The sequence below is a fragment of the Salmo salar genome, chromosome 06, assembly GCF_965601325.2.
Source record: "Salmo salar chromosome 06, fSalSal1, whole genome shotgun sequence".
NCBI classification, from domain to species: Eukaryota; Metazoa; Chordata; class Actinopteri; order Salmoniformes; family Salmonidae; genus Salmo; species Salmo salar.
In genome coordinates, this window is record NC_138296.1 from 36686712 (window position 1) to 36709844 (window position 23133).

The 23133-nt window shown below is 44.1% G+C and overlaps 3 protein-coding genes and 1 long non-coding RNA gene across 4 annotated transcripts; 2 read left to right on the plus strand and 2 right to left on the minus strand.

Moving 5' to 3' along the window:
- Positions 1-1158: 1158 nt before the first annotated feature.
- Positions 1159-8359, minus strand: ddx39 (ATP-dependent RNA helicase DDX39). Its single transcript, NM_001141379.1, is given in 10 exon segments — positions 1159-1369; positions 4833-4980; positions 5164-5308; positions 5495-5604; positions 5707-5838; positions 5969-6087; positions 6354-6630; positions 6738-6865; positions 7104-7316; positions 8310-8359. Coding segments are annotated over 9 exon segments (1284 nt in total). The 5' UTR covers positions 7312-7316; positions 8310-8359; the 3' UTR covers positions 1159-1352.
- A 627-nt stretch (positions 8360-8986) lies between these two features.
- Positions 8987-14702, minus strand: LOC106607027 (volume-regulated anion channel subunit LRRC8D). The gene is made up of 5 exons (XM_014203570.3): positions 14474-14702; positions 12782-13874; positions 12430-12680; positions 11332-11709; positions 8987-11202 (listed from the first exon to the last, which is right to left on the minus strand). The coding sequence occupies exons 2-5, from the start codon at positions 13706-13708 to the stop codon at positions 10080-10082; spliced, it is 2679 nt and encodes an 892-aa protein (XP_014059045.2). The 5' UTR covers positions 13709-13874; positions 14474-14702; the 3' UTR covers positions 8987-10079.
- Positions 14703-15292: 590 nt separating this feature from the next.
- LOC145879753 (uncharacterized) lies at positions 15293-16021 on the plus strand. Its single transcript, XR_014392509.1, has 3 exons — positions 15293-15581; positions 15713-15815; positions 15909-16021. It is a non-coding gene; the product is annotated as an uncharacterized LOC145879753 (long non-coding RNA).
- Positions 16022-16164: 143 nt separating this feature from the next.
- Positions 16165-22144, plus strand: LOC106607008 (uncharacterized). The gene is made up of 14 exons (XM_082976146.1): positions 16165-16186; positions 16366-16575; positions 16739-16816; positions 16907-16995; positions 17143-17196; positions 17475-17528; positions 17676-17749; positions 17923-18061; positions 18177-18299; positions 20039-20126; positions 20765-20880; positions 21107-21277; positions 21474-21563; positions 21904-22144. The coding sequence occupies exons 1-14, from the start codon at positions 16165-16167 to the stop codon at positions 22015-22017; spliced, it is 1422 nt and encodes a 473-aa protein (XP_082832272.1). The 3' UTR covers positions 22018-22144.
- The last annotated feature ends 989 nt before the right edge of the window (positions 22145-23133 follow it).

A 23133-nucleotide genomic window follows, 5' to 3' on the forward strand; every position in this document is an offset into this window, starting at 1 on the left:
TGGGAAAGGGTTAGCTAAAATGCTTTCCTAAACACCTACAAATGTCACGCCTGCACTCCTAACTCCCAAACTCTGTCGGCATTCTGCCTTCTCCCTGCAGTTCTCAGCGTCGCCCACGACTGGGTCATGTGAACTACAATCCCGACGTGGCATTTTACCATTTAGAAACGTCGGCTTGCTTGCGATACAACTTTCGAAACAGATGGCCCTCATCTTTCACCAGTTAGAAAGTCATTCGAATTAGATTCTTTAGCAGTTTCACAGATCTATACAACTATGTATAGGTGCCTCTGACAAAGCTACTATTCCACATGTTCGGAGCACGCTAGATAATCCGCAGTTGCTCACCTATCAGTTGCCCGTAAAAAAACACTAACATGGAGATGTGGTCTGGTGGGAACACTAACCCTGACCCAATTAAAAGGTATCAATTTAACCTTTGTTTTGGAAAATAATGTCGCTGATATGAAAGGTTCTATGCTTCCAAAACCATACCGCAAGCACCGCGTGTTAATGTTCAGTCAGGGCTCTAAACAAGACACCGTCGTCCAATGACTTGTGTAATGAAACCGAGGCATGATCAATGGCTATACTCCCTTTAACCACAGCCCTGTTTCACTAAAGATAGCTGGGGAAATATGGCTGTAAGACGATACAGGGATGTGGCCAATTAGCATTAATAGGTTTTATTTGATAGACGCTTACAACCATTTGATTCCTGTATAAATAAAATTGTTCAGGCAGATATGCGGTTACCCAATGGAAGGATGCCGCAGATGCCCCGCTCCCATTAATAGCCATGATGACTGGGGTCAGTCATGCGCCCGCAGACACTATGGTTCTTCCAAATCAGCCGTAATGGCCCCTCCTTTTACGAGCCCTTACAAATGAAGTTGTGCCGAGATTTCCCCGTTTTGACAGGGAGCTAGCGTACAACCACCACATGCTTGGGACTCACAATAAAGAGTAACTAACAAGATTCGTCAGACTTTCCTGATGTTGCATTTTAGATTTGGCCCAACGTTTTGTAAGCTTGCATGCAATCAAAGCAATCTGAATGGGGAATTGATCGTCCTATTTAACTAGCAAAAAAAAAAAAAGGGAATTTGAAGAAGCAACATGGAATCTGTCAAAATTAGACCACAAACTGGAATTTTTATAAAAAGTTTTAATTTCATTGACCAAACCACAAATTTAAAACTGGACAACCCCCAATGATACATTCAAATAAAAAACTTTTGGTAAACATAGTCAAGGAACAGAACTTTAAAATAAAAACAGCGAGGAGGGTTTTTCATCCAAACAAGGACAGAGATTCAGGGGTAGGGGACATTTCTTCAGGGATGGAGGACTCATCTGGACTGCTCAACTAGAAAGAAAAAGTGGTGGGTGAGAAAGGAGAGAAGACACACTGTTCTGAAGACCATCTATTAGCAACAGCTGGGCATTCCAGCTTTTCACACAGGTTAATATGTACGGGGTCTCCATTCACTAAGACCTACCCAGTTCAGGGCTGAACCCACATTTGTCTTTATGGCACCTAAGAATCCTGTGATTTGTGCACGTCTCAGTGGACTAATCCACTAGAGGCCACAGTCCAAGGGGATTGTGGTGACGCGGCACAAAACACCTCTCCAGAATGACCTCTCCCGCCAATTCGTGCACATTCATTGTGTGAATTGTTTGCCCTGTTAGTGTCTATCAATTCCCCATTACATCACAAGTAGTACATTTCCCATTGATTCACATAATTTCTAATCTACAAGGTTTGTTTACCATAATCTGTTAATGTATTTAATATTAGTCTTGTTCTCATTGTCAGAGTGCACAACCCACTTGTGAGAAAACAACTTTAGATGTATACAATTCCATTTACTAGTTGGTGTCTAGTAAATTACTAGTAATTGTCTTTTGTTTAAAGCACTCCTGTCAATGTTGAGTATAGAAGTAGGCCTAAGGCTGCATGGCCTGCTTGCAAATGTAGACCTATAAAAATAAGCCCATTTGGGGATACGATTGCATTTCTGATTGGCTTAACTCACCACCACTAATGAGTTGGAGCTTTAAAGTAACTTGTCATCTCAAACACCAAGTAAACAAAGTCTGTTAACATACATTGAGAATGACAATAGTTACGCAATGTATTTGAAAAATCTTTCCTGCCCTCTTTTGATAACCACTGAGTGAAAGGGGAAAATATCATGCTCTGATCTAGTGGAAATGTCAAAAATAAGCCTTAATGATTACTACTTTTCCCTTGCGCAAATAGCCTACAGTGGCTTCTGTTCAGAGCTAACTGGTGCAGCAAAACAGGGGCCCAGAATATTTTGTATAATGTTGCAAGTTTGCTAGCGCATGCGTCGGGCTGGACCCAATTGATAATGTTTTGAGTTTGTTGCAGACAGGCCATGCCTTACATAGTTGGCAATAGACGTGACTTTATATTTGTGTAATTTATTACCACTGTTCCATAAAAAAAGTGCATATGAAACCCTTAACTGGCACACAAAAATCAGTAGATATTGACTAAATTGGCATTCCACATGAATTTAAAAAAATGATTCATAATAATTAACATTTTAAGAGTTGCCGACCCCTGGTGTAACGTATTAGTGGTAACCTCAGGAGCATAATGGCAGAATCTGTGAAGACCAGCAGGAGGATGGTCAGGTACTGGATCTCTGGCTCCCGAGTCATTGGTTTACACCTGTTGTATTCGGCACACGTGATAAATAAACTTTGATTTGATATTTCATCAAAATGTGTGCTTAACTTCTCTAGGGTAGGGGGCAGTATTTTGACATCCGGATGAAAGGCGTGCCAAAATTAAACTGCCTGCTACTCAGGCTCAGAAGGTAGGATATGCATATTATTAGTAGATTTGGATATAAAACACTTAAGTTTCTAAAAAAAAAAAAAAAACTGTTTGAATGATGTCTGCGAGTATAACAGAACTCATATGGCAGGCAAAACCTGAGAAAAATCCAACCAGGAAGTGTGGAAATCTGAGGTTTGTAGTTCTTCAAGTGATTGCCTATACAGTATACAGTGACTTAGGGTTCATTTTGCACTTCCTAAGGCTTCCACTAGATGTCAACAGTCTTTAGAATGTTGTTTCATGCTTCTACTGTGACTAGGGAGAGAATAAGAGGTCCTGGAAGTAGCTGACAAAAAATGACATGAGCTCAGAGGTGCGCGCTCACGTGAGAGTGAGCTGTGTTCCTTTTCTTTCCTGAAGACATTGGAATTGTCCGGTTGGAATATTACTGAAGATTTGTTAAAAACGTCCTAAAGATTGATGCTATACATCGTTTGACATGTTTCTACGAACGTAAATAGAACTTTTTTTAAACTTTTCATCGTGACATTTTGCGCACACTTCCTGCATTTGGAATAGTGGACTGAACGCGCGAACAAAGAGGTATTTGGACAAATGATGGACTTTATCGAACAAAACAAACATTTATTGTGGACCTGGGATTCCATTCTGATGAAGATCAAAGGTAAGTGAATATTTATATTATCTCTGAGTTTTGTTCACTCCACAAAATGGCGTGTTTATTTTGTGTCTGAATGCTGTACTCAGATTATTGCAAAGTGTGCTTTCGCTGTAAAGTTTTTTTTTTTTTTTTTTAATCTGACAGCTGTTGCATTAAGGAGAAGTGCATCTATAATTCTTTGAATAACAGTTTAATATTTCATTGTTTATGATGAGTATTTCTGTAAATTGATGTGCTCATTCACCGGAAGTTTTGGGAGGCAAAACATTTCTGAACATTACACGCCAATGTAAAAATTGGGTTTTTGGATATAAATATGAACTTTATCGAGCAAAACATACATGTATTGTGTAACATGAAGTCCTATGAGTGCCATCTGATGAAGATCAAAGGTTAGTGATTCATTTCAGCTGTATTTCTGGTTGTGACGCCTCTCCTTGCTTGGAAAATGGCTGTGTAGTTTCTTGTATAGGTGCTGTCCTAACAATCTAATGCTATGCTTTCGCCGTAAAGCCTTTTTGAAATCGGACAATGTGGTTGGATTAACGAGAAGTGCATCTTTAAAATGGGATATAATAGTTGTATGTTTGAGAAATTTGAATTATGATTGTTGTTTTGAATTTGGCGCCTTGCTATTTCACTGGCTGTTAGCTAGTGACCCACATACCCCAGAGATGTTAAAGCACGTGTCAGACACTTCCCTCTGGAATGAGTTTAAGGGCTTTCGCTTCTCCCTTGGACCTAACTCATCAATCAAGGTCACTGTTTACTAAGGAACTCCACACCTGGTTGTTAAGGTCTTAATTGAAAGGAGAAACCAAAACCCAGCAGACACTAGGCCCTCCATGGAATGAGTTTGACACCCCTGGCTTAAAGAATCAGACAAGCTCGTTGAAAAAAATAAAAAAACTTTACAAATGTCAAAAGAACAGATGACTTTCGAGCGGCAAAGATTTGTGTGGAGGACAGCCTTACGTGGCAGTCCAATTCCCTCTAGCCACCACCATTACTCAGTGAGTTATTATACCAGGCAATTATCTTGGGGGTTTCAATGAGCTGACAACATCCCCCTGACCTTTCAGGCCCAGCATTAGAGTACTAATGATTAACAGATGTTGCATACCCCAGGCACAACACAGGGCACATTGACATTTGTTATGATAGCCAAGTCAATTTTAGACCCTCTTCACTACATTCACTCCCTTTCAACATTGAATTAAGCAATTACCAGCAGACAGTGACAGAAAGACATAACTATGACTCAACTTATAAGAATAAAAAGTAATGTCAGTTTGAATGGAGAAACCTGTATAAGGATGGAGAAAGCCTTACTGTAAGTGGAAATGTCGATCTCTTCTGGCAGCTCGGCCACATTGACCTCAAAGCGGTCCTGCACGTCATTCAAAGTCTTGGCATCTGTCTCGTCTGACACAAAGGTCACAGCCAGACCCTTGGTTCCAAACCGCCCAGCACGGGCCACCTGAGGAGCAAGAGAGTCAGATGGGAGTGACAACTCAGAATATATGAGTCTTTAGAGGGAGCTCTATAGAAGCCAATGACAAGTTCATGAAATAGTCAGATGCAATCATTGAAATAGGTATTTGGAAATACCATTCACTACCAGAAGACAGGTGTTTGAGGCTCCATCAGTTATGTGACTCACCCTGTGTAAGTATGTGTCTGAGTCCTCAGGCATGTCGTAATTGAAGACAATATTGACCCGCTCGATATCCATCCCTCGGCCAAACAGGTTAGTGGCCACCAAGATCCGCCTTTGGAAGTCCTTGAACTGCTGGTACCGGGACAGCCTGGGGATAGACAGCCAGAGAGGATTAACACAGCTGCGATAGGCATTACTAGATGTAGAGGCTGCCCTTTGAAGGCAACTGTGTTGAGTTAATTGAGGCTTTCAGCTACATAAAAAGTCAGCATTTGGGGCTCCATTTAATTGGAGATGTGTGAGAGAAAGGTGTGCATGTAAGCGACAGACTGACCTCTCCTCCTGAGCCATGCCCCTGTGGATGGCAATGGCAGGGAAGTTCTGTTCCACCAGTAGCTGAGAAAGCGCCACACAGCGCTGCACTGACTTGACAAAGATCACCACCTAGAGGTGACATTACAGAACTATAGCAAACATTTACAAGGAAACAGCACAAATACAACTTTTTACAGGGATACAAATTATACCATTAGTGTGTGGGTTTACCTGGTTGAACTCCAGCACATCAAGCAGGTCAAAGAGCTTGCGGTTCTTCTCGCTGTCCTTCAGCTTGCAGTAGTACTGCTGCAGACCGTGCAGCGTCAGCTTGGTCTCATCATCTACAAACACCTCCATGGGCTACAGGACACAGAGTACTTCAGAACCTCAAATCTACTTTTCTATGGAGTCAATGCAAAGACAATTGTTTGTAAAACAGCATTTGGAGTCCAAAACCGCATGAAGTGGCAGTGCTACCCCCTGCACTCACATCCTGCATGAACTTGCGGCAGACCGGTCGAATCTCCTTGCTGAGGGTGGCGCTGAACATCATGCACTGCTTCTCATGTGGTGTTAGCCTGAAGATGTCCTGTACGTCACGCCTCATGTCTGAAACAAGAGAAATGGGACCATGGATAAAACAGCCAAGTCTCAAACTACCCCCCAGAACAGCCAGGTACCAAGACATCCATTTTGCTGAGTCTACATGTGATAAGATTTCCACAGGGGAAAACCCTTGTTCACACATTACATTCAAGATTGCAATTGCTAGAATTCTTATTTCAGGGGGGGTAAATAACAAAAATGGGTTGGATTAGAAGTTGAGTGGAAAAGGAGCATTTCCAAAAAGGACAGGAATAATAAGCAGGACTCACCCAACTGCTCCAGCATCTTGTCACACTCATCCAGGACAAAGTGCTTGACGTTCTTTAGGTTGAGGGTCTTGTTGCGGATGAGGGCCAGGATTCGGCCAGGGGTTCCCACCACAATGTGAGGACAGTTCTTCTTCAGCACATCTTCGTCCTTCTTGATAGACAGGCCCCCAAAGAACACGGCTGCCTTGACTGTGGGCATGTACTTGGAGAAGCGCTCGTACTCTTTGCTGATCTGGAAGGCCAGCTCTCGTGTGTGGCACATTACTAGAACTGACACCTAGAGGAAAGAGGAGTATTTGATGCTAATAGATCACTTGTGGGTTATGCATAACAAATATTTGAAACTAGACATTCCAGAGGCATTTGCAGAGTGCAGATACTGACCTGTCCATCCACAGGCTCGATCTGCTGTAGTGTGGCAAGAACAAACACTGCCGTCTTGCCCATACCAGACTTAGCCTGGCACAGGATGTCCATGCCCAGGATGGCCTGAGGGATGCACTCATGTTGAACTGGAAAACAATGAGACATTTGGTCAGTACACCATCTTTACCCAAACAAAAAAGCCATTGTTTACCATCACACATTGGACAACACATGCATTGTAATTGACAAGTAGTCCATCAACACCCAATGACCATGGACACTCAGCCATTTATACACTGTCCTCCTATGCATGCACTCCATTGTATCCACAGACATGCCACTCAGCTATTCATGACCTCCATTTATGCCACTCCTAGCACTCACCTTCAGACGGATGCTCAAAGCCACAGTCGACAATCGCGCGGAGCAGCTCTGGTTTGAGCAGGAAGTCTCTGAAGCCAGAGCTGTGGATGGAGACATAGGAGCCCTTCACCTCCTTCTTGCCTGCTGGGGCAGCGGTCTCTGGGGCTCCCTGAGGCTCCTCGTCCTCTTCATAGTCCAGCAGCTCATTGTCAGCGTCATTCTCAGCCATTCTGTCTACAGAAATATTTTTTAGAAGGGGAATAATGGCTGGTCATTCACACTAGTTGTCACCATTTGCTTTTGACTGAAGATTGTCCCCGAGACCATATTTTTTTTATAAAAAGATGTATTCAAAATCAGGAGATTTAGTGGTTAACAGACCAACATCGCCACTATCTAACTACTTACAATGGAAATAAGCAATACTCTATGGTAACGTTAGTCTACACCAGAGCCCTCTATAAAGTTAACATTCAGTAACACCAAACCATCATAACGTTTAAATAAATCATGACGTTGACAGTTGCAGGAAACGTCTCAAACTAGTTAAGACATTACTATCCAGTTAAGTTACGTAGTTAGCTAGTTGCAAACTATCCACGTTAAACAGCAAAATAAAAACAGCTCAATTATGTATTAAACAAAACCAGGGGCCATGGTTGCTAGCTAGCAATTTGTAATAAATGGTAAGCAACTAAAGGTTGTCAACAAGGGTTGGGATTGGCTAGCTCCGTAGTTACCAGAGATATTACTTTACTCGTTAACGTAACCGTATAGTAATGCAAACGTTACATCCGTATAGTAACGCAAACAATGTCATGAATCGACTCTGCCTTCTTTGCCGCACACAGCTTAGGCCAACCTAGTTAGCTAAATTACTAGCAGTTCTAGTAGCTAACGTTAACTAATAAAACTATAACTGTAGCGAGCTATCGAACTAAACCGACTATTGTCCAAATTACACATGTTCATTCACATGTGGCTAACTCCAATGTTTCGCACGACTTGGACCGGTTTTGGTTAGCTAACGTTAGTTCTAGCCTAGCTAGCAAAATAGCCTTCGTTATTCTCAGATGCCTTGCTCAGAACTAACACTGCTTACAATGAATATGCCAATATATTGCTTATCCGAAAACCATCAAAAGCTGTTGGTAATTTATAATACAACTACGAGAACCAGAATATTCCAAAAAGGACACGAATAAGCAATATTAGCTACCGTCTTACCTTACAGTGATGTTACAATTCAACCTCGGAAAAATGCTCCTCAAAACCACATGGAGAGGAGGCCTCAGTTTATACTACAAGCCAGAACTTCCGCCTCCACTAAATACAGCAATATCATTGGTTTGTTTTACGTGTCAATTTGACGAAACTACTCTTAATCGTATCACGATTGGCCAAGTCAAAGTGTCAATCATTAGTGACGCTAGGCACTGCTGCCAAAGATTTTTTATAACTAACCAAGATAGACCACAGCCTGTCGTTTCCAATGGGAAATAGTGGGCAAGAGCCAAGCACGAACTAGCGAGATCCTATTAGCTTGTTCTAGCAGGCATCTGCATATTTCCGTTAGGGAACGCCTACTCTGTGAAGTGCGCGTGTGCAATAGCTCGATTCGCCTTTGCACTCCTAAACAACGCGATTTTTTTTTTAAACTTTGACAAATGGCAAAGTCTACAAATCTTAAATCCGCCTGTTGTCTTACATTAACATTTTCGATTGCGTTTTCTATTTTGGAATCTAATACCTTATAAAAAACGTATTAGGCAGAAGTAAATTAAGCCATGAAAACAAATATAATTTTACATATATCACAAATGATCGCGTTTTTATGAATATTATGATATAATGTTTAATCTCATTCAAAAACATTATGGAACATGATCCAGGAAGTATGCGGGACTTTCATAGTTTATTAAATTAATTCAGTCAATAAGTTTGACCATGGTCTTGTGTACAGTAGAACACACACACACACACACACTTAATTTATTCAATAAAATGTATTTGTCCCGAAGGGGCAAATGTTTTTGCAACGATTCATTGGAATGTGTTTTGTATTACGAAGTAGGTGTTATGATAACATAGTCCCAATCAGCACCAAGAAGGGCATGTACTGTAATGAATATTATTAGTTGTACAAAAAAGTTTAACAAGTTTTAATAATTTCAATAGTCACAATAAAGTGCTAATGTTCTGAACAAGCACACTATTGTATTAGTTTCACGTCAGTATTAGCTTCACAAAAGATTGCACCCAATGCTAGTAAGATTAATTTGAGTTTTTTGAAGATTAAATATGTGCAAAACAAGTAGGAATAAATGTTAATTTTAATCTTATTGGTTGTTTAAGTCAGTCTGTCCAATTTCAGTCTTTCCACATGTACAGTTTAGGCCTTTAAACTTCATAAGCTCATTGAAGCTCAGGGTATTGTCCTCCTCAGACAAACAAGTCCCAGAAAGCCCAGAGTTTCTGTAAGCCTGTGGAGGGATCCCTGAGCTCCACCGTGGAGATAATAACAATCATTTCATGTCAATGTCTAATCTAGTGTAGCAGGACATGCATTCATCCAGTCTTATGCAGCCTCCTTCCAAGTACTGTTTTTACCTTGAAATGAAATGAATAGAGGACTCTCAAAGTGGAAGCAAAGACTTCTCAGTTTTTCCACAGGGTTACGTATATGGATGTTATATAAACTGTACAGGGACATAAGGTATCAAACGTTTTACTGCAGCAAAGTCTATGGACTTTCATGTAAAATCACTTTTTGTCTAGGAAGATTGTGGATGTGTCAACGCTGCAGTGATGTACCCCACAAACTCAACAAGTGATAAACATAGAAAAGAGTGGTCAAGAAGAAAAATAGGTGGTAAAAAATAAAATGTCCGAAATAAAATAAGCAGTAAAAAAATATGTGAATTGTCCGAAACAATACAAACACTACAATATGTTGAATGTATTCTATGACAGGTTAGACAATATTAATCTCCAGTTCTATATCCGTGATTCCAGAGCGGAGGAGAAACTCCACTGGGTAGCCGAGAAGTAGGGGAAGCTATCTGAGTCTGGACGGGAGTGTGATTCTAAGGATTTGCAGGTATGAGAGCCAGGCTGGGTTAGGAACTCCTTCACATGTCGTGGCAGTGCATGGAGCAGCCAGTCCTCCACCAGCAGACCTTCTCCATGCAGTCCTGAACAGCAGCCCAGCTCCATGGGCAGCTCTTCCAGACTGTTGCTGCGCAGGTCCAGGCGGGACAGCTGGCTCAGGTTGCTCAGCCCTGGAGGCAGGGAACCCAAGGAGTTGTGGGATACATTCAGGCTCCGCAGCTCCAAACAGCGACTGAAGAGCTCTGGAGGCAGACTCTCCAGCCTGTTCCCACTCAGGTCCAGCTCGGTGAGAAATGTCAGCGCTCCTACCTCTGCTGGCAGCTCGTCCAGCAGGTTTCCAGCCAGTAGGAGGCGACGTAGGTGGTGGAGGTTGAAGAGGGCCGGGGGAAGGCTCTGGAGCTGGTTGTACCCCAGGTCCAGGAGCTCCAGAGCACGCAGTACACCAACACTAGCCGGTAGGGCCAGAACACGGTTATGGGCCAGCCTGAGGCAGGAGAGGCGGCGGAGGTGCGCCAGCCCTAGGAGCTCCTCCAGGGTGCGCAGGCTGTTGTGCTGCAGGTCCAGGGTCCGCAGGCTGGTGAGGGCCAGCAGGGCAGAGGGCAGGCGCTCCAGGTGGCAGTCCTGCAGCTGCAACTCGGTCAGGCCGGCCACACGCCGCAGGCCCGTCAGCACCAGCAGCCTGGAGCCCTCGTTGTGGATCTCCAGCCTCACCAGGCTCCCTGCCAACTCCCCCAGCTCCCCGGGCACACGCTGCAGCATGCCCCTCAGGACCAGCACCCGGAGGTGACGGAGCTGCCGGAGGCTTCCCAGGGCCCAGCCACGGCCCACCCCGCCCTCGCAGCCCAGCCGGCCAGAAAGGTGCAGCTCCTGCAGGCCGCGGAGAGAGTAGACCCAGCCAGGGATCTCTGCAGCCTGGGTGAAGGTGAGGTGCAGGGCCTCCAGACGCTCCTGCAGAACCACCAGAGCACCAGGCTGCATGGCTGCAGTACAGTGGTACAAATGAAGCTCCCTGTTGTGACATATAAAACAGTTGAAGCCTCTTGTCTAGAACACACCAAGCCAAACACTTCTATAAAGTGTATATTGCATGTAGATTATTTTAATATTTGGTGGCTTCATTGTTGGCTATATGGCTCACCTGAGTGAGGTCATGTTGGCCACCTGTGCGGGGAGCTTGGCGTCTGTGATGAGCTCCAGCTTGAGCACCACCAGCTGGCTGAGGGTGAAGAGGGCGGGGGGCAGGCGCGGCAGGGCCACCAACTGCAGCAGGGGCCGTCCCTCTGGGTCGACCGTGGTCATGGAGCGCAGCCTCTCGGCACCCCAGCGCCTCTCCAGGCTCTCCTCCAGCAGGCGTGTCTCACAGACGGGTGACAGGAAGACGGAAAGGCGCTGGGCCAGCAGGGGGTCGTACTGGTCAGCCATGTGTAACAGGAAGGCCAGGTCATTACATAAGTCAGGGACATCCCTCATGGAGCCCAGCTCCCTCAGTTTGTTAAAGGAGTATTGACGCAGGGAGCTGAGGGGTGCACCACCACAAACAGAGCACTGTATAGTTAACAACAAAGGTACTAAGAGTGTAATATGCTGCAGACAGTAGTGGAAAAAGTACCAAATTGTCATACTTGAGTAAAGTAAAGATACCTTAATAGAAAATGAATCAAGTAAAAGTGAAAGTCACCCAGTAAAATACTACTTACTGGAGTAAAAGTCTAAAAGTATTCGGTTTTAAATATACTTAAGTATCAAAAGTAAAAGTATAAATCATTTCACAGTCTTTATATTAAGCAAACCAGACAGCATGATTTTCTAGTTTTTTTCATTTACTGATAGCATTTACACTCAGACTTCATTACCTAATGAAGCATTTTATGTTTAGTGAGTCTGCCAGACCAGATGCAGTACGGATGACCAGGGATGTTCTTTTGAGAATTGCGTGATTTGGACTGTTTTCCTATCATGCTAAGCATTCGAAATGTAACAAGTACTTTTGGGTGTCAGGAGTAAAAAGTACATTATTTTCCTTAAGAATGTAGAGAAGTAAAAGTAAAAGTTAGTAAAAAATATAAATAGTAAAGTAAAGCAAACTACTTAAGTAGTACTTTAAAGTATTTTTAATTACCGTAAGTACTTTATACCACTGGCTGCAGAGCAAAGCAAATTAAAATAGATGGGAAAATAAAATGCAAATTACAGTCACAACACTCGAACAATGTTGCCACTAATCTGCTATCCAGACCTGTGGAGGATCCAGCTGAGGGTGTAGATGCTCAGCAGGCCAAAGAGCCCCACCAGGCTGACGTAGGCCAGCAGCAACTTGTGGAGGACAGAGGCCAGGGCATGGGTACACTCAAAGGCACTGTAGCCAGTCAGGGCATGGGCCTGGGGCAGGCAGGTGTGGGTGAACGAGATGGAGCTCATCAGAGGGGTGGTGTAGGCCACTATCAGCACCACCAGCAGCAGCTTGAACACCGTCTGGGCCAAGTACACCTACAGCAGGAGAGAGCAGAAAACAGGGATGGTGAAGGTGTGGTATGGTAAACAGATACATCAAAAAAGAGTTCAGACACGTTCAGTAAATGACCCCTGACCTTGTAGATGACTTCAGAGTTCTCACAGTGGGAGCGGAAGCGGCGCACCCTCTCGAACAGTGCCCTGGCCTGCTCCCCGTCACGCCGGTCCAAACTGGCAACCTGCCGTGAACCATCCAGCACCACAGGGGATTTGGAAGCCGGGACACGGGACCGGGACAGAGACATGGAGGACAGAGAGGAAGTCCGGGAGAGAGTGGAGGGGCAGGGCGAGGGAGGGGCGGCAGTGGACGCGCTATCCGATCTCACCAGCAGGGGGCTGTCTGTGCCTGAGTCCAGGCTGGACTGGCGGTTGCGGGTTACGGAGGGTGAAGACAGGAGAGTAGGAGGAGGCGTTTGGAGATCCTGGGGGCCTGTCTCCTCCCCTCCCTCCTCCTGGCGGGCGGCATGGGACAGGGCGCGGGAGGTCCAGGGAGACTCACAGCACTTGGCCAGGATGGTCAGGAAGTGCTCTATGCGGGCGGAGGTGAGGGGGAAGTGGAACCAGAAGCAACCGCTGGCCAATAGCACCAGGGACTGGAGTAGAGCCACATAGGGGAAGAAGCGGGAGTACCAGGGCAGGGCCTTGTGGTAGCACACGTGGCTAATGTAGACATACTGCTGGTAGTCCAGGTGAGTGCGTCTGCCCCTAGCAGGGGTCCAAGGGCTGGCTGGTATGGGGGATGGTTTGGTGGGGGGCCTGTTAGGGGGATGGGGTTGAGGTACGGCACCACTGCTGGAGGAGGTATTCTGGTTAGTGGGGGTGGTAGTGAGGTCCAGGGGGAGACACACCACCCTGTCTCGAGAGAGCAACAGGGTGCCTGACAACACAGATACCATGAGCATCAGCACCACCAGGTACTCCATGAAGACCTCCCACCAGGGCTTCAGCAGCTTGGAGCTGCCCTGACGCTCACTCAGAGAGGCCAGCTCTGACAGGCTGAACATGGCTTATGCTGGGTGAAGGACTGACTAACAAAATGGTGGAATAGTGATTCTGCTGTCACCAACTCCAATGCTTATTGTGCCAGGATCCAGACCTGAAAGGAATCAGTTGCAGCCCTCCAGTGGGACCAGACCCAACATTTAAAAAACACTGGTGTAGGAGATTTGACTGTTGGGAAAGAGACAAGATAATCAGAAAAGGAAGTGAGAGGAAAAAGAGCACTTTATAGGAGACAGACTATTTATAAAACTGAATTCAATCCATTACGTGTTTCCCCCAACCAACAAGTCTTGTGGTTTAGAACTGTTACAGAGAGCTTTGTTAAACAAAGTTAAAAGTGGTTACGCTACCCTGCTGAAAGATATGATTCAAAACTACTTGTTTAATATAGTTTAAGGTAATAGGGTAATATGTGACATGTCGTTGACTGTAGATTTAACTGAATGAGAGGACGTTTCTGGCTCCTGGTTGTCTTCTTCATCCCCCTGACACACACTGCCATATATTAGGCAGTAGTCTAGTCAGTATACCAGTGTGCCCTGGTTATGACAGGTAGGGTAAGCTAGAGGAAAAGTGCACAACAGAATATTGGAAGTGTCATTCGCATTGTGTTACACATTTATGTGAGTTTGACATTGGAATGCAATATTTCAGTAGCCAATATTTAGGCTAAGATTTGCATTTAAAGTTAATCAGTTATTAAATCAGATGCCTTAATTATTCTCAAGAGTTGTTAAATAACACAATGCAAAAATAATAAAACTTACCTGCTACCACAGCACGTTTGTCAGACAGCTTTTTCTTTCACAAAAACGTTTTCTTATCTGTATGCTGCTCAAACGGTGTCTAGAAAAACAACAGTGAATTGCGCGGTGCATCGCTCTGGGGTGACTAGTCCGGTGCGGTCCGGTTCTCTCAAGAATGAAACTTCATAAAAAACTTTTTCTGTTGCGGGCGGTGACTGGTGTTGAGAGTGGAGCGCCGCGGCAGTGGCGACAAACACGGGGTTTTGGCTCTTTAACGGTTGTCATGACGAAGTGAGATGTTGAGAAGAAATCTAATTAATTTCAGCCCAGTCCGTAGCCAAAGCCTTTTATTGCAATAGAAGGCTCTGTCTGTAGCCTAGGCCTACTCCCCCCCCCCCCCAAAAAAGTATTATTACAAACAAATAACACATTAAATAATAATTGATTACAAAAAAATACTGTGTCTTTTGTGCTTATTTATTTCACCCTGGCTGGCACATGTTCCCTCTTACAGTAGTTTATAGGCTTACAATTTGTATAATGAGACTCCAATAAACCGAAAAGATGAAGGCTATTGTTCAGCTGCCCGGGCCAGGGAGATGAAGCCTTGATGAGCTGTTTAGCTAGGCTAAATATAATTCAAATTACAATGCATCAAATTTCTTGTAAGATTAGTATTAATTGTGCATGGTCCCTTTTAAATAAACCTAATACATAAATAAAATAAACTCATGGGGTTACTTATTCGAACAATCAATGGACATTTGGAGACGAATAAGCGGGAGGACCGCTGTCAATCAAGGGTCAGCGCTATCCGGGATCCTTGGGACATACCCCATCGAAGTTGACATTTTAAAGGTTTACGGTCAGGGTTAGGTTATGGTTAAGGTTAGGGTAGGAGTTAAGGTTAGGGTTTAGGGTGGAGATTGCACTGCCCGTCAATCAAGTAGTCCAGAACGCGCAGAGAGCCGATTATGACGTGCCCTGGGCTCCTTCTACGCAACAATGTAAATAACGGCGTAATTGCAGTTTTCAACACAGTGGCTCATTTGCAAAGTTTCACTTGCTCTTGCAACATCTGATTTTACAGACTGCGAAGATTACTGTAGCCTATGATTGCAAGACTCCGGTAAGTAGAAGCCTATTTATATCTGTGATAAAATGCCTGGTTTTAGTCAGTAGGTCTATTTGTTTAAAAGTAGGCTAATTTGAAATCAATAAATAAATCTCACTTGCCCCCCCCCCCCCCTCCCCTCTCAGTCATGCCTAGGAGAAGCGCGAGGCTAGTAACCGGAGGGTACTATAACCAGTCCTCCGATGACGAGTCTTCCTCCAGCATCTCCTACAGGGAGAGCCCCGTCAGGTGATTATGTGTATGAGTTCATCTTGCGTGTGATCTTTTTTGTATTGAACGGTAGCGTTAGAACAATGTTAAAACTGTGTGTGTCCCTCTCAGGGTTTTCAATAAGAAGAGAACTGGGGGACATAAGGATTCTTCCCGATCCAGTCAGGCCAGCAGCACTGTCAGTGCCACCAACTTCACCAATGAGCGAAACATCAATGCTGATGACATTGGTACTGCAGACATCACTTCCTGTCCTAGCTAGTTGGTGTTCACATTGCCAACCTCTATTAGCCCCTTGTGTCGACTAGTCGCCTGGTCTGAGATCTGTTTGTTCTGTCCTTCCAACTCCTGTGGTCATTGTCACGCCATGGCAATGGCCATAGGAGTTGGCATGACAACATAAACAGATCTGGGACCAGGCCTACCCTCTAACCCCATTGCTTGGATTAGACATTTGTGTCAATCGGAAATAATTGGATATGTATACACAATATACTGTATATGTCTAAAATACTCAACCTCCCTTATCTCCCTCTCTCTGCCTCTCCCCTCTCCCTCCCTATGTCAGACTTGGCTCCGACATTGAGGGCCACCCAGAGAAGGCAGACCTTCCTGTCTCCTCCTAGTGTGGCCCCCAGTGTGGCCCTGGAGCCCAGCCTGAGCTTCTCGAGCATGAGCTACAGCTCTGGCTACTGCTCTGAAGAGCCACAAAGGCGTAGGACATGCTCCAGCAGGAGCTTCTCTAGTGGCATTGGCACAAGGACCGGTGCTAGCTGCAGTGAGTGCAATGTGTTTGTGTACGAGAGACAACATTAGAGACAGCTGGTCTCTATGCTCGTAGTTTGTTTGTTAGCATTAGCTGAGCGTTAGCTTTTCTCTCTGCTTGTGCCTTGTTTGTTAGCATTAGTATTAGCTTTGGCTCTATGTGTTTCCCCCTGTAGCCCGTTCATGGTTGCCTTCCTGGTTGCCTTCCTGGTTTGCCATCCTGCTCTTCCTCCTCACCTTTCTTCTGACCTTCGGTGAGTGCTACATCACATTTTGACACATCTAGATGTCCTCCTAATCAACCTGATGTCCTCTGTGTAACTAGTACTACGATGTCTTCCCAGCAGTATTCCTGTTTTCGACTGCATTCCCCACCATGAACCTTAATCTGATGACCCAACCGACTCAACCTGACCTGACTCAAAAGACTACGGTAGGACCTATTTTTCATCGGTCTAATACTGTACTTAGCCCTACTGTTTGTCTCATGTCTATTATCTATGCATTGATTTGGGTGAATGTAGCATTGAAGTTATGAGCCTGATTGTCCAATAAGGACTTGTTGAATCTCTTTCTACAGCATGGAACTCCTATCATGAATTCAGCTTTCGAAATGCAAATGGATACTATACTGGTGAGAGGGAGAGAGAGAGAAAGTGAGAGAAGGGGTGGGAAGAGAGAGAGCATACCGAAAATAGGTTGGGGTCAATTCCATTTTAATTCCATCACTTCAGGGAAGTACACTAAAATTCCAATTCCTAGTCTCTTATGCTTTTCAATTATGAACATTTTTCATTTAAATTGGAGTTTGGTTAACTTTCTCAATTGACTAGAATTGAAATTGAATTGACCTCAATCCTGATGGACATATTCATTTGGTTATCTGACTTGTTACATGTGTGTGTCTTGCAGAGAGAGATTGAAATTATGAAACAGAAAGAAAACCAGCAAAGGGACATTTCCGAGGTGAGACGCGCCTTTAAATTGACATACCTTCAAAGTTTAAAAACACTGCCAAATGTTGTTTCCTCCAATATTCTTTAATTTAGGTGTCAATAATTGCCTCTCAGGAAGGACTGAAGACAATTGAATTGAGTTTGTCTTCCCCTATAGATGTTACAAAGAATGACTAAGGACCTGAGGTGTGTGAAGACCGAGATTGATGACATGAGAGTGAGGGTGGACAGGTGAGTGTGTGTCAGTCCTGAAACTAGCTCAGTGCCTTGCCCCTAGCTCCTAGCCCCTAACCCCTAGCCCCTAGCTCCTACTCCTGAAAGTTATGTTGTATTCTATTCTACAAGACAAACCTCTCCCAAAAACGAAAATAAAGTTGTATTGGTTTGTATTGTATTGCCTCTAGTGTGGACTTTGAGAGTGTGAGCTTTGATCGTCGCCTGGATCAGGAAGCTACAGAGTTCAGCAAGCAGGTGGCTGATCTACAAGAACACCTAATCTTTACCAGAGGAAGAGTTGGAGCCCTGGAGGATGTCAGCGACACGGTAACACACACACACACACACACACACACACACACACACACACACACACACACACACACACACACACACACACACCCTTTATTTCATAATATATGTGATCTCTCTGTTTCTGTAGCTGCAGCATCAGGTGACCTCTATAAAGAACCAGCCTCCTCCCGCTCTGACACCAACCAACACACACCTGACCCCTGAGTTCAAAGAGGCCATGGGCAAATGGCTCAGAGATAGATTGGCCCAGGTACAGTGGCTTGCGAAAGTATTCACCCCCTTGGCATTTTTCTTATTTTGTTGCCTTACAACCCGGAATTAAAATAGATTTTTGGGGGGTTTGTATCATGTGATTTACACAACATGCCTACCACTTTGAAGATGCTAAATATTTTTTGTTGTGAAACAGACAAGAAATGACACAAAAAAACTGAAAATTGAGCATGCAGAACTATTCACCCCCCCAAAGTCAATACTTTGTAGAGCCACCTTTTGCAGCAATTACAGCTGCACGTCTCTTGGGGTATGTCTCAATAAGCTTTGCACATCTAGCCACTGGGATTTTTGCCCATTCTTCAAGGCAAAACTGCTCCGGCTCCTTCAAGTTGGATGGGTTCCGCTGGTGTACAGCAATCTTTAAGTCATACCACAGATTCTCAATTGGATTGAGGTCTGGGCATTGACTTGGCCATTCCAAGATATTTAAATGTTTCCCCTTAAACCACTCAAATGTTGCTTTAGCAGTATAATTAGGGTCATTGTCCTGCTGGAAGGTGAATCTCCATCCCAGTCTCAAATCTCTGGAAGACTGAAACAGGTTTCCCTCAAGAATTTGCCTGTATTTAGCGCCATCCATCATTCCTTCAATTCTGACCAGTTTCCCAGTCCTTGCCAATGAAAACCATCCCCACAATTTGATGCTGCCACCAGCATGCTTCACTGTGGGGATGATGTTCTCGGGGTGATAAGAGGTGTTGAGTTTACGCCAAACATAGCGTTTTTCTTGATGACCAAAAAGCAAAATTTTTGTCTAATCTGACCAGAGTACCTTCTTCCATAAGTTTGAGGAGTCTCCCACATGCCTTTTGGTGAACACCAAACATGTTTGCTTATTTTTTTCTTTAAGTAATGTCTTTTTTCTGGCCACTCTTCCGTAAAGCCCAGCTCTGTGGAGTGTGCAGCTTAAATTGGTCCAATGGACAGATTCTCCAATCTCCACTGTGGAGCTTTGCAGCTCCTTCAGGGTTATCTTTAGTCTCTTTGTTGCCTCTCTGATTAATGCCCTCCTTGCCTGGTCCATGAGTTTTGGTGGGTGGCCCTCTCTTGGCAGGTTTGTTGTGGTGTCATATTCTTTCCATTTTTTAATAATGGATTTAATGGTGCTCCGTGGGATGTTTAAAGTTTGGGATATTTTTTTATAACCCAAACCTGATATGTACTTCGCCACAACTTTGTCCCTGACCTGTTTGGAGAGCTCCTTGGTCTTCATGGTGCCACTTGCTTGGTGGTGTTGCAGACTCTGGGGCCTTTCAGAACAGGTGTGTATATATATACTGAGATCATGTGACACTTAGATTGCACACAGGTGGACTTTATTTAACTAATTATGTGACTTCTGAATGTAATTGGTTGCACCAGATCTTGTTTAGGGGCTTCATAGCAAAGGGGGTGAATACATATGCATGCACTACTTTTCCTTTTTTAAATTTTGTATTTTTTGAAATACGTTTTTTTTTTTAATTTCACTTAACCAATTTGTACTATTTTGTGTATGTCCATTACATGAAATCCAAATAAAAATACATTTAAATTACAGGTTGTAATGCAACAAAATAGGAAAAACGCCAAGGGGGATGAATACCTTTGCAAGGAACTGTAGATGTAGAATTTTTTTGATATTTTGTATTATTTTCCCCACAAATTAACATGAAATGTGATAGAATTGTGTGTAAATGTATGTTTGTTTGTGTGTGTGTGTGTGTGTGTCAGGATGAGAGACAGGATGTGAAACAGGTGGTGAAAGACTGCAGTCGTCCACTGGCTGACAAAATGCCCAACTTCGCCCTCGAGTCCCAAGGTTTGTGACATCATCACTGATCACTTTGTTTGGGGGGGGGCACATTTAAAAAAAATTTTTTATTTTTTTTCACCTTTATTTAACCAGGTACACTAGTTGAGAACAAGTTCTCATTTACAACTGCGATCTGGCCAAGATAAAGCAAAGCAGTGCGACACAAACAACAACACAGAGTTACACATGGAATAAACAAGCGTACAGTCAATAACACAATAGAAGAAAAGTCTATATACAGTGTGTGACAATGACATAAAATAAATCTGTTCCCAAGTATTCCCACACATTATAGAGAGACACATGATCGTATACAAATGTAAGCAAGGTTTGAAGTGATCATGTTTTTGTCAAATATTATATCTGTTTGGAATTATTTTATGTTCCAGCCCCTCGATCATACGCTCACGAAAAAATCTGCCCACGGCTGAATCTAGTTCATGATCCCTGGTATAGACTATATTATTGAATATGCTCAGAGCTCTGTGTGTGTGTGTGTGTGTGTGTGTGTGTGTGTGTGTGTGTGTGTGTGTGTGTGTGGTGTGTGTGTGTGTGTGTGTGTGTGTGTGTGTGTGTGTGTGTGTGTGTGTGTGTGTGTGTGTGTGTGTGTGTGTGTGTGTGTGTGTGTGTGTGTGTGTGTGTAGGTGGCAGCATTGTAACTAGTCGGTGCTCTGAGACATATAAGACCGGTTCGGCCCGAGTGAGTTTCCTGGGGATTCCCCTGTGGTTTCCATCAGAGAGCCCCCGGACTGTAATTCAGGTAAGTATCTCTCTTTCTGTCTCTCTCTCTCTGTCTCCTGTCTCTCTTCCTCTTTCCCGCCTCACTTCTCTACTCACACTTTCTCTCCCTCCGTCTGTCTCTCTCCTTCCTTTGTAAACTGTAATGTAATGTGACCATGATTGAATGCACTTTAAAGATCACTATCAGCCTGACACTCCTCTGTCTTGATTTCCCCCCAACTTTTCCCTTTCTCTCCTCTCCAAAGGGCCAGCTGGTGCAGCCTGGTAAGTGTTGGCCTTTCCACGGGGCCCAGGGCACCATGACTGTGGCTCTGTCTCACCCTGTCCACGTCACCTACGTTACCATGGAGCACATCTCCACCGCCGTCTCTCTCACCGGACACATAGACAGCGCTCCTAAGGACTTTGCCGTCTACGTGAGTCACCTCTGACCCCTGTATATTTGATCAGAACCACACAGGAATGTTTTTGGAGTGTCATGCTGAGTACCTTTAACCTCTCTCTCTCTCTCTCGCTCTCTCTCTCTCTCTCTCTCTCTCTCTCTCTCTCTCTCTCTCTCTCTCTCTCTCTCTCTCTCTCTCTCTCTCTCTCTCTCTCTCTCTCTGTGTGTAGGGCATGACTACTGACAGTGAAGAGGGAACCCTGCTCGGGACTTTCATGTTTAACCAGGCTGGGGATCCAATCCAGACATTTAAACTGCCTGTGAGTCAGACACTAACAAAGAGATATTAGAGATACACATGGTAGAGACCCACTGGGCACACACTGGTTGAATCAACTTTGTTTCCACGTCATTCCAATAAAATTATGTTGAACCAAAGTGGAATGGACGTTTACTTGACGTCTGTGCCCTGTGGGGATACACATGGTAGAGATACACGTGGTAGAGATACAGATAACATGATTCCAGACATTGACACAGATTATTCCAATTTCATTTGGCTTTAAGCAGTTTAACTTTTGGGGTGATTGTTTATGCAACAGGCGGGCTGATATAATAAAAGTGTCAAAATGATTATAACAGTGGACTTCTCTCTCTCAGAACCCTAACAGTGTGTATCGCTATGTGGAGCTCCGTATCCTCAGCAACTGGGGTCACCAGGACTACACATGTGTGTATCGCTTCCGGGTTCACGGCAAGATGCCTTCTGCGTGAGACAGATCCGCTGTCCACCTCAACACCAGTGTGTCATCCAAACCTATAATATCTTATTTTCCATACTGGAGTGTATATTTTGCCTCTAGCAAATATGTCAATCTAAATAAAATCTCTATTTGGTCGATTCTGGGGTGATTTAATGCGTACAAGCTCACATATATAGTATTGACACACACGATAAGATGCACGATAAGATGCATTGATGCTCCATATCCACCAGGGGTCATTGATGATTAGGCAAAGACTACCAGAGTGTCAAGCACCACCACTATAGGCTTCTATGTTGAAGAGTCACTAAATGAATGTGGGAGGAAATGTATTTATTGGTCCATTGTCTTGTCCTGGTGATCACACAAAGGTAGGCTACTGTGCAGTAATAGCATGGGATTGTGTTATTGGATTTGCCATTCATTTTATGTTATTGAACTTCTATTTGTTCCATTTTGCAGGTAGTGTGTGTGTGTGGTATCTGGGTCAGGTGGAGTTTTAGAATGCTTACAGTAACTACATGGAGGGAGATGGCCAATATGATGTAGCTATTGTACACAGCGGTGTGTTTCTTAGTGTGTATGTCTATTTGTGATGGCCTAGAGAGATAAGAAAAACCAATGTTGGGACTGGATGGGTGCGACCTTGCTGTGATGGGAACCAGAGCGGATGTGAAAGGGATGTGTCAATTCGAGAGAGAAAATCTAATGAGAGTGTGAATCACAGCTGTAAGAGACAGAGGGGGATTGTGCAGATTATTCTGCCTCATATATGATAAGCAGGTGCATCTAAATTCATGTCCAATTCACCTCTATACTTATATGCAGATAACTGCCAAAATAAAGTAAACACCAACATAAAGTGTCTTAACAGGGCGTTGGGCCCCACAAGCTGCCAGAACAGCTTTAATTATCCTTGGCATAGATGCTACAAGTGTCTGGAACTCTATTGGAGGGATGCGACAACATTCTTTCATGAGAAATTCAATCATTTGGTGTTTTGTTGGTGGTAGAAAATGCGGTCTCAGGCGCCACTCCAGAATCTTTCATAAGTGTTCAAATGTGTTGAGATCTGGTAATTGAGACACTGTCAACGATGGGTGTAGCTGGTGCATGGAAGTCAGGC

Coding starts and splice junctions, on each gene's coding strand:
- LOC106607008 (XM_082976146.1), top strand. CDS start 16,165: ATGGCAATGGCCATAGGAGTTG. Junction 17,197..17,474: donor TGCAAATGGATACTATACTG/GTGAGAGGGAGA, acceptor TGTGTCTTGCAG/AGAGAGATTGAAATTATGAA. Junction 17,529..17,675: donor AGCAAAGGGACATTTCCGAG/GTGAGACGCGCC, acceptor CTTCCCCTATAG/ATGTTACAAAGAATGACTAA.
- LOC106607027 (XM_014203570.3), bottom strand. CDS start 13,708: ATGTTCAGCCTGTCAGAGCTGGCCTCTCTGAGTGAGCGTCAGGGCAGC. Junction 12,681..12,781: donor ACTCTGAAGTCATCTACAAG/GTCAGGGGTCAT, acceptor CTCCTGCTGTAG/GTGTACTTGGCCCAGACGGT. Junction 11,203..11,331: donor GCCAACATGACCTCACTCAG/GTGAGCCATATA, acceptor ATGTCACAACAG/GGAGCTTCATTTGTACCACT.